Source organism: Impatiens glandulifera, chromosome 1 (genome assembly GCF_907164915.1).
Source record: "Impatiens glandulifera chromosome 1, dImpGla2.1, whole genome shotgun sequence".
Classification (NCBI taxonomy): domain Eukaryota; kingdom Viridiplantae; phylum Streptophyta; class Magnoliopsida; order Ericales; family Balsaminaceae; genus Impatiens; species Impatiens glandulifera.
Genome location: NC_061862.1, coordinates 70,135,559 through 70,150,167, shown reverse-complemented (window position 1 = coordinate 70,150,167; position 14,609 = coordinate 70,135,559). Strand labels below are relative to the sequence as shown.

Genomic DNA, 14,609 nt, shown 5'->3' with positions numbered 1-14,609 from the left:
TATTTAACAAAATCATGTTTTAATAATAATTCAAACACAAATACTTGCATTTGACCTAAATTCCTTATTCAATTAAAATTAATTAATAAAAACATATCTTAACATAAATTTAATGATAAAAAATTTAACTGTAGGAAATATCTCATTAAATAAGATTTATTTAAAAAAATCATATTTTAATCATAAATCTAACGACAAATTAATGCGAAGTTTATTACATTTAATATTGAACTAATTCTTAAACTTTATGTATCTCTCTTTATGTTTCTCTTTTATTGATAAAAAAACACTTAGATTTTCTTATATTTAGTCGATAAAGAATTTAATTTTTCAATTTTCATATATTTAATTTTATTCATTAATTTTATTTAATGAGTATTCAAATAAGTTTGTTCAGCCTCCTACATAATCAACCTCCCTATTTTTGTTTTATTTATTTATTGAACGAACTTGATTAATAAATTAATTAATTGACTATTTATTTTTATTTTTTTTGTAAAATATTATAAAGGAATGTATAATTTATTTAAAAAGTTCATTGTATGGTGAAACATAAAATAATTTTAACAACTTAAAGTTAAGCCTTAATATCTTTATGCACATGATATGATCATGTATGCCTCTTATCTAATTGAGTTTCACATATATCTTTCTTTTTATTTATTTAACACATAATTATTAAATATTATAAAAAATATATTCTTGTTTTTATAAACCTAACAAATAGACGATTAGATTGCTCCCACTGTTCATAAAAAAATATCACCTTCAATGCTAGTTGATGAAGATAAAGATGGTTTCTCATTCCTTATCATAATCAACGTTCATCAATCCCATAATCATAAATAATCTTTCTTTCCTATTTTATAATTTTAATCTTTAGTTCGAAAATATCGTATTTAATATCAAATATATTCACAAATTGAATAAAAACAGGAATCTTTATTACATTAATTAAGACCCTAAAAATACAATATCATGATAATCAATATAAACCATGTTTAATAATAAATTTATATACAAAAACATGCAATAGGATTAAAGTTGTATTAAACCACGTTAAATTATATAACAAAATCATGTTTTAATAATAATTCTAAAGAGAATTACTTGCATTTGACCTAAATTCTTACTCAATTAAATTAATTAACAAAATTATATCTTAACGTAAATTTAGTGATAAAGAATTTATATGTGGACAAAATTCTCATTCAATAAGATTTATTTAACAAAATCTACTTTAATAATAATTCTAACGAAACCTTAATGCGAAGTCGAAACATAATATTAATTTTTTTAAATATTTTTATTCTTATTTTCTAAAAATATATATATCTTTGCTTCTGTTTCTCTATTTTTGATTTACATTACTATTAATGGTCAAGTCTTTCCACCCAAAACACTCATATTTTATATAGAGCACTCAATCTTCAAATCAAATGATAAAATAAATAAATAAACCTAGTGCTTAGTTGTTAATTATCCCTTGATGTTAGTAATATCGTAATGGAAGAAAAAATGACAGTCATGATCGCAAAATACTAGTCATTCCATCTTCTTTAATGCATCTACATTCTAATTTAGGTAATATTATTATGTTAAATTGTTTAATATTTATATATATTAATTCGAATTACAATACTTTTGGCATTTTAACTTATAAATAGTTTTATTGACACGTTAAATCCAGATGAAGAAAAAGATAATTTAGATGAGGAAGAAGACTAAACATGCACTCTTTATAACTATATTCTTGTATTTCATTTGTGTAACGCTTAAAATCAACCTTTTTAAAAAGTTTTTTTCTCTTTCGAACTCTTAGATCGAGGTCCATAAGTACATTACATTGCTCTTGGATTTCGAGTGGGATATGAATGATTTGCATCTATTAATTTAATGTTTAATGACTAAATTTAAATTAGAAAATTATGAAGATAATTTAATCCAATTATTGTAGAAGTCGTAGTAATTTTCTATAAGTCAACTACGATTAATAGAATTAAATATATTGTATTATAATTTGGTTATATGTGAGGCCCACAATAATTGTTATATTAAATAAATGATATGATAATTAATTATTAATATACTATAAATTATTAATATCAAATAATATTATTTATTTATGAATTAAAATTATATATAATTAAACAAATTTAATTATAGAACTAAGAATTACAAATCTTTATTTATTTATAAAATAAATAATATATAATTAAATATGTTAATTATGTAGTTAAGATTTTATAGAATATATTTTTTATTCATGAAATAAAATATATATATAATGAAAAGGTTAATTTAGGGAAGAGTTATTATTTTTAGATGTTCTCTTTTTAAATATTTTATGCTTATTTATATGATAGATAGATAGATAATAACATTTTTAGTGTAAAAAAGAAATAGTTTCTAAATCTAATTAACATAGATATACCACTATACATGATGTTTCTTGAAGTTTTTTGGGACTGGGCTAACAAATATTACTTTATTTAAGTAATTATAAGGTAAGACTATAATTAATTTACATTAGATAATCTATCTTTCTAACAAAGCAATATTGAGATTGTACGAGTGAAAGTGTGAGATTACAAGATGAGAGGTCGATTAAGATTGATAATTGGTTTACCAATGAAGAAGAGGCCCAGTGACATTGTAATTGATGGTTAGATTGTTAAGGGGTAAGAGGTCGACTCAAATTGGTGGTTGGTTTGCTGAGAGATAAGAGATGTGTGTGAATGTGTGATTGGGATTGATGGTTGGTTTGTCGAGAGATAAGAGTCGTATGAAATTGTGACGTCATAATATGAAGAGGTTCATTAAGATTAGTGGTTGATTTGGTGAGAGATAAGAAGCGCGTGGAAATAATTATGTCATTGAGATTAGATGTCAATTGAAATTGGTAGTTGGTTTGCCTGAGGGATAAGAAGTTGATAACAAAGAATTGTAAGGTCACGAGATTAGAGGTTAATGTGATTGGTAGTTGATTTGTAGAGGAATTAAAAGCATGTAAAGTAGAGGTCATGAGAAGAGATGTCAATGAGATTAGTGGTTTGTTTGCCAAGTGATAAAAGACCAGTAAGATTGAGATTGTTGGTTGGTTTGTTGAGAGATAAGAAATCGGTAATAAAAATGATAGAAAGATCACAATATTAGAGCTCGATGTGATTGGTGGTTCAAATATATGTGAATAAGATGTTGATTGACCGAAGTGTAAGGTCACAATACTAGAGATCGATTGAGATTGATGGTTAATTTTTTAGAAAAATAAGAGGCGTCTGAAAGTGTGAGGTCACGAGATTGATATGTCAATTGGGATTTTGATGGTTGGTTTTGACAAGCGATAAAGACGTGTGAAAGGTGTGAGGTCATAATATTAGAAATAAGAGTTGTCACATGGGAAAAATAATATTGACTGGTTAAATGAGTGACTAAGATGGGTGACTGAGGCGAGTGTGAAAGTGTGGGTCACAAGATTAGAGGTCGATTGTGGATTAGTGGTTGGTTTTGAAGAAGTGATGTAAAGAGGTCGTGATAATGATATGATAGGTTGAGATACAAATACTCAAAGTGAGGTTACAAGATTAGTATGAGATGTTCCTTGGAGAACAAAACATATCGTGGTCAATATATGAATGAATTGTTTGGTTATCCAAAAAGTGAGGGTAACGAAGTTAGTGATACGATTGTTGCCAAAAGTGATGGTAAAGATGTTAGTATTGTTGAAATATTGATGTGCAATAGTGAGGATACAAGATTAGTAATACGAGAGGGGGGTTCTATTAGTTATAAATGATATTGTTTGTTAACCGAATAAGAGAGTAAGAGGCGATGCTGCTGAAGATAACAAAGTTAAATGAATGACTTCTTATTAAATTATTATCTTTTTTTTATTATGAATAACACAAACAACGATGAATGAGAGGAGAAGATGCATCTCTAGGTTGGCTCAATAATTGAAGCTCCCTGTGTACAAACCATAGATGTTGACGACGAAGAGGATAATGAAAACGATGAAAACTGTTATAATATAAAGATAATATATCTGTAAGATATTAAGACTAGACCCAGGCTCCTTCACTACCCTATCATCACAATTATAAATATTGTTCACACAATGAACTGCTCACTCAATTTTTACTTGCCTTCATCCTAAAACTCAAGAAGTTCGGGCCTTCATTAGCCGAAACTATCTTTGTTATGTCCACCATTAGTTGAGTTTCGCATACGAGGTGGATCTAGAGACTAATGTAGTGTATACATAAGTTACATTGCGTTAAATATTTATCATTAGAGTTATAAAGATAAGCCTTATAATAATAGAAAAACTACAATAACATAAACAAATCAATATATGGCTTGGTTGAAAAAACTAAACTTTTTTTAAGTAGTGTTTGTTTAATCATTTTTTTTAATTTATTTAAAAATTATTTTTTTTTAAATATCTTAATAGGGTATTTATTTAAATGAAATAATATTCTGTAATACTTTAATTATGATATATTAATAAATGTAATAAAGTTTGTTCGTTAACTACATTATAGCTCTAGCATTTTAGTTTTCAAACATGCCCATAATTTCAAGTTATCTCTTTGTATTAATATTTCAATCATATATATTATATAATAATTGTCTGATTAATTAGTACATGGAAAATCTTAAATTGAGACTTAATATTCTGTTGATTTGATTCTAGCAAAAACTAGTACTTCATCCAACCTTTCAAGCCTAGTTCAGTAATTGACATCAATATAGACTCTTCAAATGTTATAATTGATTTCAATCAATAAACCTCCAAACCATCTTTGTAGAATTTGCACCACCCACCTATGAATCCGCCCCTGGTAAATGTGTGGGCCACCAGTACATGACAAATGTTGTCATGCATGAAGAAAATTAATACGTGCCATACTTGCATGTCTCTGCTTTTCAATTCAATTACGTGCATCCTTGCATGGCTCTGCCATTTCAGAAAAAATATTAAATATTTGTATCCATTGCCTGGCTCTGCTTTTTTTTTCAGAGCTTTTAGTGAGTCCAAATACTAACAAACGTGGAGCTGACTAGACTCTTAAGATTTTAACGCGAAATGAAAAATTCTTAATTGTTGTGTTAAGAAATGTTTTAAGCATGTTAATTCTTACTGGTGGGTCTTCCAAAATTAATATAATTGGGTTTCTAAGTTTGCATTTTTCTTGGGATTGAGTTAATCATGCACCTTTTGAGTCAGTTCTACTTTTTATATTACCTATATATAATTAAAATGTTAGTTTAATTTTCATTTTAAATAGATTAAATATTATAAAATTTATTTTTGTATGTTTTTGCTTTGCCCTCCCTACAAATACGAACACTCCATTCCTTCTTCATCACCACTTCCTACTTTCATATCTCTCTCTTAACAAAAAAAAATGTCTTCGGGAATAGAGCTCTTTGTTCTACCAGATGACTCCTCCTCCACCTGCTCAGCATCCCACGTTTGTCCTCTTTCTCTCTATCCCTAAACAGCTGTTTCAGATTCTGGCTAGTCCCGGGTGGTCTTGCATGGGCTCTTTCCAAAGCGAAAATCGGTTGCCTAGGCCCCCATTCCTGGGACCATATGGATTTCCCCTTATCGGACCTCATTTTCACTTTCATGAGTTCTTTGACTCACTAGAAAACTTGCAAACCTTTCTCAGACCTTAAAGGCCAGTTCCACTAATGGCCTTTTCGGTTGGGTTCACCCGTTTTCGTTATTTCAAGTGATCCGGGTTCGGCTAAGGACATTCTCAGTAGTTCTGCCCTTCGCTGATCGTCCCTATTAAGGAATCCGCTTACGAGCTCTGTTTACTCGGGCCAATGGGATTTGTCCCTTTGGAGAATATGCGAGAGAGCTAAGAAGGATTTCAGCTACTTCCATGTTTAGCCCGAAGAAAATAGCTTGTGTGAAGGATTCCGTAAGAACATCTGTCATCAGATGATCACACAAGTAAGAATACTCTTTTATTTTTACTTTTAAATGATAAGAGTACTAAAAGACAATTAGTTATAAACGAGTTGTTTCTTTACTCAGGTAAAAACACAAATGGAGCTAAAAGGGATGTTCGAGATCAAGCAAGTTCTTCACTATGGTTCATTGAATAACATGATGATGACTGTTTTTGGAAAGTATTATGATTTTGGTGAAAATGGGGACTGGTTTGGAATTAGAGGGATTTGTTAGTGAAGGATACAAGTTACTAGGGACATTCAATTGGAGCGATCATTTCCCGATTCTAGGTTGGCTTGATGTTCAAGGTGTGAGAAGGAAGAAGTAGGGAAACTAGTTTCTAAAGTGGATGGGTTTGTTAGAAAGATCATAGACGATCACAGCATGGTTACTGATCAGGACAATAATCATGGATACTTTGTTGATGTTCTTCTTGATCTTGAGAGAGAGAACAAGATCACCCGATCTGATATTTGTCCTGTTTCCTAGGGTAATGTTTTTTCTTATATCTTTTCAAATTTTCTAATTTGTATTTCCTTACTTAGAATTCCTCTTTCTTGACTTCACTAGCCAACTTATTATCTACAAGATATGAAAAATATGTAGAAAGGAAAAATATTTAGAACATTGTTCGTAAATGAATGTACATGTTAAACCTCCTTTGGTGCATATTAAATTTTATTAAACAAAAACTTATTTTATTTCATGTGTTACTTTTGTCATGTTGGCCCTTAGTTCTTGTGACTACTTTGTTTCTCATTTTAACAAATTATTAATTTCTTGAAAATATTGTATTCTCATTTTTAAAAGATATTTATTTCTTTGCTTCTATATATAAGTTTTTTGATTTACATAATAATAATTGATGATGAAAACATTATATAAATACTCTTTATCAATGAATGCAGGAAATGATCTTTAGAGGAACAGATACTTGTTTGCAATTCTATTAGAATGGATTCTAGCAAGACTAGTTCTTCATCCAGACATTCAAGCCAAAGCTCTCGCCGAAATTGAAACAACTATTGGCTCTTCAAGGGCGGTAATGGAATCTGATATCCCAAACCTGCCATACCTCCAAGCCTATCTGTAAAAGAGACTCTAAGAATGCACCCTCCAGGCCCCCTCCTTTCATGGGCTCGTCTTGCCAATCCACGACACACATGTTGGGCAGTACTTTGTCCCTGCAGGGACCACGGCCATGGTGAATATGTGGGCCATAGCACATGACAAGGAATTTGGTCGGAGCAGAAGAGTTCAGGCCAGAGAGATTCATTGAACATGATGTGTCTGTCATGGGGTCTGACATGAGGCTCGCCCTCTTTTGGTTCAGGAAGGAGGGTATGTCCCGGGAAAACTATGGGTCTAGCTACCGTTCATATTTGGTTGGCTGTGCTCTTCAGAACTTTGAGTGGACCTCTAAGGATGATGTGGATTTGACTGAGGTTCTCAAGATGTCCATGGAAATGAAGAATCCCTTAGTGTGTAAAGTTGTTGCAAGGGTTTTTTGAGCATGCTTGTTGGCTCCATCTGAAGAGAACTCCTAAACTATGTTATGCTTGTTGTGTTTGTTTGATGCAATGTTTTCTAAGTTTGTGTTTTTTTATGGTTTTCAAAAACTATGTTATGTTGTTGTGTTTGTTTGATGCTTGTTTTCTAAGCTTGTGTTTCCTATGTTTTCAAAAACTATGTTATGTTGTTGTGTTTTGTTTAATGCATGTGTTTCTAAGCTTGTGTTGTCTATGTTTTTCAAGTTTGTGTGTTTTGTTTTATAAAATCTCTTATCGGTAACTTTAACTTTGAGATAAATTATAATCATAATCCATAAAACTAAATAAAAATAAAATGTAGAAGTTATTAGAAAAACTTGAAATAATGTCTTTTCAAATACAAAATAAAATTATTATTTTAAACCAAAATGCTCTTTACCTATCTTCACGTCTAATCAAATATTAGATTGTGTAGAAGTGTTTACCTTTAATATCAACTAATCTTAAATTTTATGTCATTTTTTTTTTCTTTATTTTTGGTATTGATAGAAAAACACTTAGAATATTATCTTATATTTAGTGGATAAAGAATTTAATTTGGCAATTTTCATATATTTTATTTTATTCCTTAATTTTATTTCATAGGTAATAATATTTATTCACCATCCTAGTAATCAATCTCCCTATTTTTTTTTTTTTATTTATTTAACACAAATGATTAATTAATCAATTTTATTTATTTTCGTTATAAAATATTTTGAAGGAACTATATATGATTAATTTAAAAGTTCATTGTAAGGGAAACATAAAATAATTATGACAACTTAATTATCAAACTTCAAGTAAGCCTCAATATCACCACATAATTAATAAATTAATTAATCGGTCATTTATTTTTGTGTTATAAAATATTTGAAGAAATTGTATGGTTATTCAAATGGTTCATTATAAATCGTTACATAAAATATTTTGATACTTGATTATCAAACTTTCATATTGAATCCCAATATTCTTTATGCACGAGATCGGAATACTATATGGACCTTATTGGTTGTATATATATGATGATGAAAACTTTATAATTAAAGTGTGAGATAGTGTCTTACAAATAATTTTAGAATATTTTATGTCGCCAGTATTATACTTTTCCGATAATATCATAATACTAAAAAAAATATTTTAGTTTTTATTATGAACATAACAGATAGACGATTAGATTGCCAAATACGGTTCCTAAAAAAAATATTACCTTAAATACGATTTATGAAGATAAAAATGGTTCATCTCTTCGTAAGCATAAATCATGTTCATCAATCCCACAATCATAAATATTATTTTTATACTTTATAATTTTAATCTTTAGTTCGGAAATATCGCATTTATATTAAATATATTCACAAATTAAATAAAAATAGGAATGGTAGTTACATTAATTAGACTCTAAAACATATCATGAATTATCAATAAAAATAATGTTAATAAGAAATTTAGTGACAAAAATGCATTAAGATTAAATTTTATTAAACTAATTAATTATTTAACAAATCATGTTTTAATAATAATAATTCAAACAAATACTTGCATTTGACCTAAATTCCTTATTCAATTAAAATTAATTAATAAAAACATCTCTTAACATAAATTTAATGATAAAAATTTAACTGTGGAAATACTCATTAATAAGATTTATTTAACAAAATCATATTTAATTCATAAATCTAACGACAAATTAATGCGCAGTTTGTTACATTTAATATTGAACTAATTCTTAAACTTTATGTATCTCTTTATGTTTCTCTTGTATTGATAAAAATCACTTAGATTTTCTTATAATTAGTCGATAAAGAATTTAATTTGTCAATTTTCATATATTTTATTTTATTCATTAATTTTATTTAATGAGTAATCAAATAAGTTTGTTCACCATCTACATAATCAACCTCCCTATTTTTGTTTTATTTATTTATTGAACGAACTTGATTAATAAATTAATTAATGACTATTTATTTAATTTTTTTTGTAAAATATTTAAAGGAATGGTATAATTTTTTAAAAAGTTAATTGTATGGTGAAACATAAAATAATTTTAACAACTTAAAGTTAAGCCTTAATATCTTTATGCACATGATATGATCAATCCCATAATCATAAATAATCTTTCTTTCCTATTTTATAATTTTAATCTTTAGTTCGAAAATATCGTATTTAATATCAAATATATTCACAAATTGAATAAAAACAGGAATCTTTATTACATTAATTAAGACCCTAAAAATACAATATCATGATAATCAATATAAACCATGTTTATAATAAATTTATATACAAAAACATGCACTATGATTAAAGTTGAATTAAACCACATTAATTTATATAACAAAATCATGTTTTAATAATAATTCTAAAGATAATTACTTGTATTTGACCTAAATTCTTACTCAATTAAATTAATTAACAAAATTATATCTTAACGTAAATTTAGTGATAAAGAATTTATATGTGGACAAAATTCTCATTCAATAAGATTTATTTAACAAAATCTACTTTAATAATAATTCTAACGAAACCTTAATGCGAAGTCGAAACATAATCTTAATTTTTTTAAAATTTTTATTCTATTTTCTAAAATATATATATCTTTGCTTCTGTTTCTCTATTTTTGATTTACATTACTATTAATGTTCAAGTCTTTCCACCCAAACACTCATATTTTATATAGAGCCTCAATCTTCAAATCAAATGATAAAATAATAAATAAACCTAGTGCTTAGTTGTTAATTATCCCTTGATGTTAGTAATATCGTAATGGAAGAAAAAATGACAGTCATGATCGCAAAATACTAGGCGTTCCATCTTCTTTAATGCATCTACAATTCTATTTAGGTAATATTATTATGTTAAATTGTTTAATATTTATATATATTATTCGAATTACAATACTTTTGTCATTTTAACTTATAAATAGTTTTATTGACACGCTAATTCCAGCTGAAGAAAAAGATAATTTATGATGAGGAAGAAGACTAAACATGTACTCTTTATAACTATATTCTTGTATTTCATTTGTGTAACGCTTAAAATCACCTTTTTAAAAAGTTTTTTCTCTTTCGATACTCTTAGATCGAGGTCCATAAGTACATTACCTTGCTCTTGGATTTCGAGTGGGATATGAATGATTTGCACTCTATTAATTTAATGTGTAATGACTAAATTTAAATTAGAAAATTATGAAGATAATTTAATCCAATTATTGTAGAAGTCGTAGTAATTTTCTATAAGTCAACTACGATTAATAGAATTAAAATATACTTGTATTATAATTTGGTTATATGTGAGGCCCACAATAATTGTTATATTAATAAAATGATATGATAATAATTATTAATATACTATAAATTATTAATATCAAATAATATTATTTATTATGAATTAAAATTATATATAATTAAACAAATTTAATTATAGAACTAAGAATTACAAATCTTTTATTTATTTATAAAATAAATAATATATAATTAAATATGTTAATTATGTAGTTATAGCATTTTATAGAATATATTTTTTATTCATAAAGAAATGAATATATATATAATGAAAAGGTTAATTTAGGGAAGAGTTATAATTTTAGAATGTTCACTTTTTTAAATATTTTATGCTTATTGATATGATAGATAGATAGATAATAACATTTTTAGTGTAAAAAAAGAAATAGTTTCTAAATCTAATTAACATAGATATCACTATACATGAAGTTCTTGAAGTTTTTGGGAGGGATCACAAATATTACTTTTATTTAAGTAATTATAAGGTAAGACTATGATTAATTTACATTAGATAACTATCTTTCTAACAAAGCAATATTGAGATTGTACGAGTGAAAGTGTGAGATTACAAGATGAGAGGTCGTTAGATTGATAATTGGTTTACCAATGAAGAAGAGGTCAGTGACATTGTAATTGATGGTTAGATTGTTAAGGGTAAGGAGGTCGACTCAAATTGGTGGTTTAGTTTGCTGAGAGATAAGAGATTGTGTGAATGTGTGATTGGGATTGATGGTTGGCTTTGTCGAGAGATAAGAGTCGTATGAAATTGTGACGTCATAATATGAAGAGGTTCATTAAGATTAGTGGTTGATTTGGTGAGAGATAAGAAGCGCGTGGAAATAATTATGTCATGAGATTAGATGTCAATTGAAATTGGTAGTTGGTTTGCCGAGGGATAAGAAGTTGATAACAAAGAATTGTAAGGTCACGAGATTATAGGTAATTGTGATTGGTAGTTGGTTTGTAGAGGAATTAAAAGCATGTAAAAGTATGAGGTCATGAGAAGAGATGTCAATGAGATTAGTGGTTGTTTGCCAAGTGATAAAAGGCCAGTAAGATTGAGATTGTTGGTTGGTTTGTTGAGAGATAAGAAATCGGTAAAAATGATAGAAAGATCACAATATTAGAGCTCGATTGTGATTGGTGGTTTAAAATATATGTGAATAAGATGTTGATTGACCGAAGTGTAAGGTCACAATACTAGAGATCGATTGAGATTGGTGGTTAATTTTCGAAAAATAAGACGGCGTCTGAAAGTGTGAGGTCACGAGATTGATATGTCAATTAAGATTTTGATGGTTGGTTTGACAAGAGATAAAAGACGTTGTGAAAGTGTGTGAGGTCATAATATTAGAAATAAGAGTTGTCCAATGGGAAAAAAGAATATTGGTGGTTAAATGAGTGACTAAGATGGAGTGACTGAGCTGAGTGTGAAAGTGTGGTCACAAGATTAGAGGTCGATTGGATTAGTGGTTGGTTTGAAGAAGTGATGATAAAGAGGTCGTGATAATGATATGATATGGTTGAGATAACAAAATACTCAAAGTGAGGTTACAAGATTAGTATGAGATGTTCATTGGAGAACAAAAAATATCGATGGTTAAATATATGAATGAATTTGTTGGTTTATCAAAAAAGTGAGGTAAGCATGTTAGTATTGTTGAAATATTGAGTGCAATAGTGAGGACACCAAGATTAGTAATACGAGAGGTCTATTAGTTATTAATGATATTGTTTGTTAACCGAATAATGAGAGTAAGAGGCCGGTTGCTGAAGATAACAAGTTAAATGAATGACTTCTTATTAAATTTATTATCTTTTTTTTATTATGAATAAACAAACAACGATGAATGAGAGGAGGAAGATGATCATTAGGTGGCTCAATAATTGAAGCTCCCTGTGTACAAACCATAGATGTGACGACGAAGAGGATAATGAAGACGATGAAAACTGTTATAATATAAAGATAATATATCTCTAAGATATTAAGACTAGACCCAGGCTCCTTCACTACATATCATCAGTTATAAATATTGTTCACACAATGAAATGCTCATTCAATTTGTACTTGCCCTTCATCCTAAAACTCAAGAAGCTCGGGCTCTCTTAGCCGAAACTATCTTTGTTATGTCCACCATTAGTTGAGTTTCGCATAAGAGTGCATCTAGAGACTAAAGTAGTGTATACATCTTTGGTAAAGTTTGGACCTTTTTGGCTTTCCCTATTATAGCATTTTCCCTCTTAAAAAACTCTCTTTCTCCTTCTCTTTCAGAGTTTTCCCCTTGAGGATTTGTAAATATTTCTTGATCCATCTTCAACAATTATTATCAGACTACATATTCTTTTTAGTTCAGTATTTTATCTCTGAAATAAAGTCCCAACATCATAGAATCATTATTTTGTGAAGAATAAAGAGTATTGATATTTTTTCAAAGTCAATCAATGTCAAACCAAGTAGTCATAGAATTAGATGACCATCATAATTCACATATCAATCAATAAGTGCTAAAAGAACTCATTAAGATTGTTCCAAGAACTCGTTTTCTAGTCATTTTAATTCTTTCTCCCAACCTCTGATACCAATTTTAGATTGTTTTGTTTGACCTAAATGCTTAACAACTACTTAGACTAGACTAAGGCTCCTTCACTATATCATCTTCAGTTATAAATATTGTTTATACAATGAAATGCTCAATCAATTTGCATTCGCTTTCATCCTAAAACTCAAGAAGATCGGGTTCTCGTTAGCTGAAACTATCTTTGTTGTGTCCACCATGAGTTGAGTTTTGCATCTAGAGATGATTTAGAGGACTAATGTAGTGTATACATAATGTTACATTGTGTTAAATATGTATCATTAGAGTTATAAAGATAAGCCTTATAATAATAGAAAAACTACAATAACAATAAACAAATCAATATATGGCTTGGTTGAAAAACTAAATTTCTTCCTTAAATAGTGTATGTTTAATCATTTTTTTAAATTTATTTACAAAATTATTTTTATTTTAAATATCTTAATAGGGTATTTATTTAAATGAAATAATATTCTGTAATATACTTTAATATGTATATATTAATAAATGTAATAAAGTTTGTTCGTTAACTACATTATAGCTCTAGGCAATTTTAGGCGTTTCAAACATGCCCATAATTTCATGTTTATCTCTTTGTGTTCATATTTCAATCATATATATATATATAATAAATTGGTTCTTAATTAATTAGTACATGGAAAATCTTAAAATTGATAGACTTAATATTCTGTTGATTTGATTCTAGCAAAAACTAGTACTTCATCCAACCTTTCAAGCCTATAGTTCAGTAAATTGACATCAATATAGACTCTTCAAATGTTATAATTGATTTCAATCAATAAAACCTCCAAACCATCTTTTGTAGAATTTGCACTACCCACCTAGAGCTGAATCCGCCATGGTAAATGTGTGGGCCACAGTACATGACAAATGTTGTCATGCATGAAGAAAATTAACTACGTGCATCCTTGCATGTCTCTGCCTTTTCAATTCAATACGTGCATCCTTGCATGGCTCTCTGCATTTTCAGAAAAAATATTAAAATATTTGTATCCATTGCATGGCTCTGCTTTTTTCAGAGCTTTTAGTGAGTCCAAATAATAACAACGTGGAGCTGACTAGACTCTTAAGATTTTTAAAGGAAATGAAAATTCTTAATTTGTTGTGTAAGAAATGTTTTAGCATGTTAATTCTTACTGGTGGGTCTTCCAAAATTAATATATGGGTTTTCTAAGTTTGCATTTTCTTGGGATTGAGTTAATCATGCAACTTTTGAGTCAGTTCTATTTTT

General features: G+C 28.1%; 1 protein-coding gene across 1 annotated transcript; it reads left to right on the top strand.

The window, feature by feature from the left end:
• The first annotated feature begins 5,700 nt into the window (after window positions 1–5,700).
• On the top strand, window positions 5,701–7,061 carry LOC124931565 (cytochrome P450 78A5-like). Its single transcript, XM_047472062.1, has 5 exons — window positions 5,701–5,725; window positions 5,806–5,936; window positions 6,053–6,177; window positions 6,277–6,448; window positions 6,891–7,061. Exons 1-5 carry the CDS (start codon window positions 5,701–5,703, stop codon window positions 7,059–7,061), a joined length of 624 nt encoding a protein of 207 aa, XP_047328018.1.
• The last annotated feature ends 7,548 nt before the right edge of the window (window positions 7,062–14,609 follow it).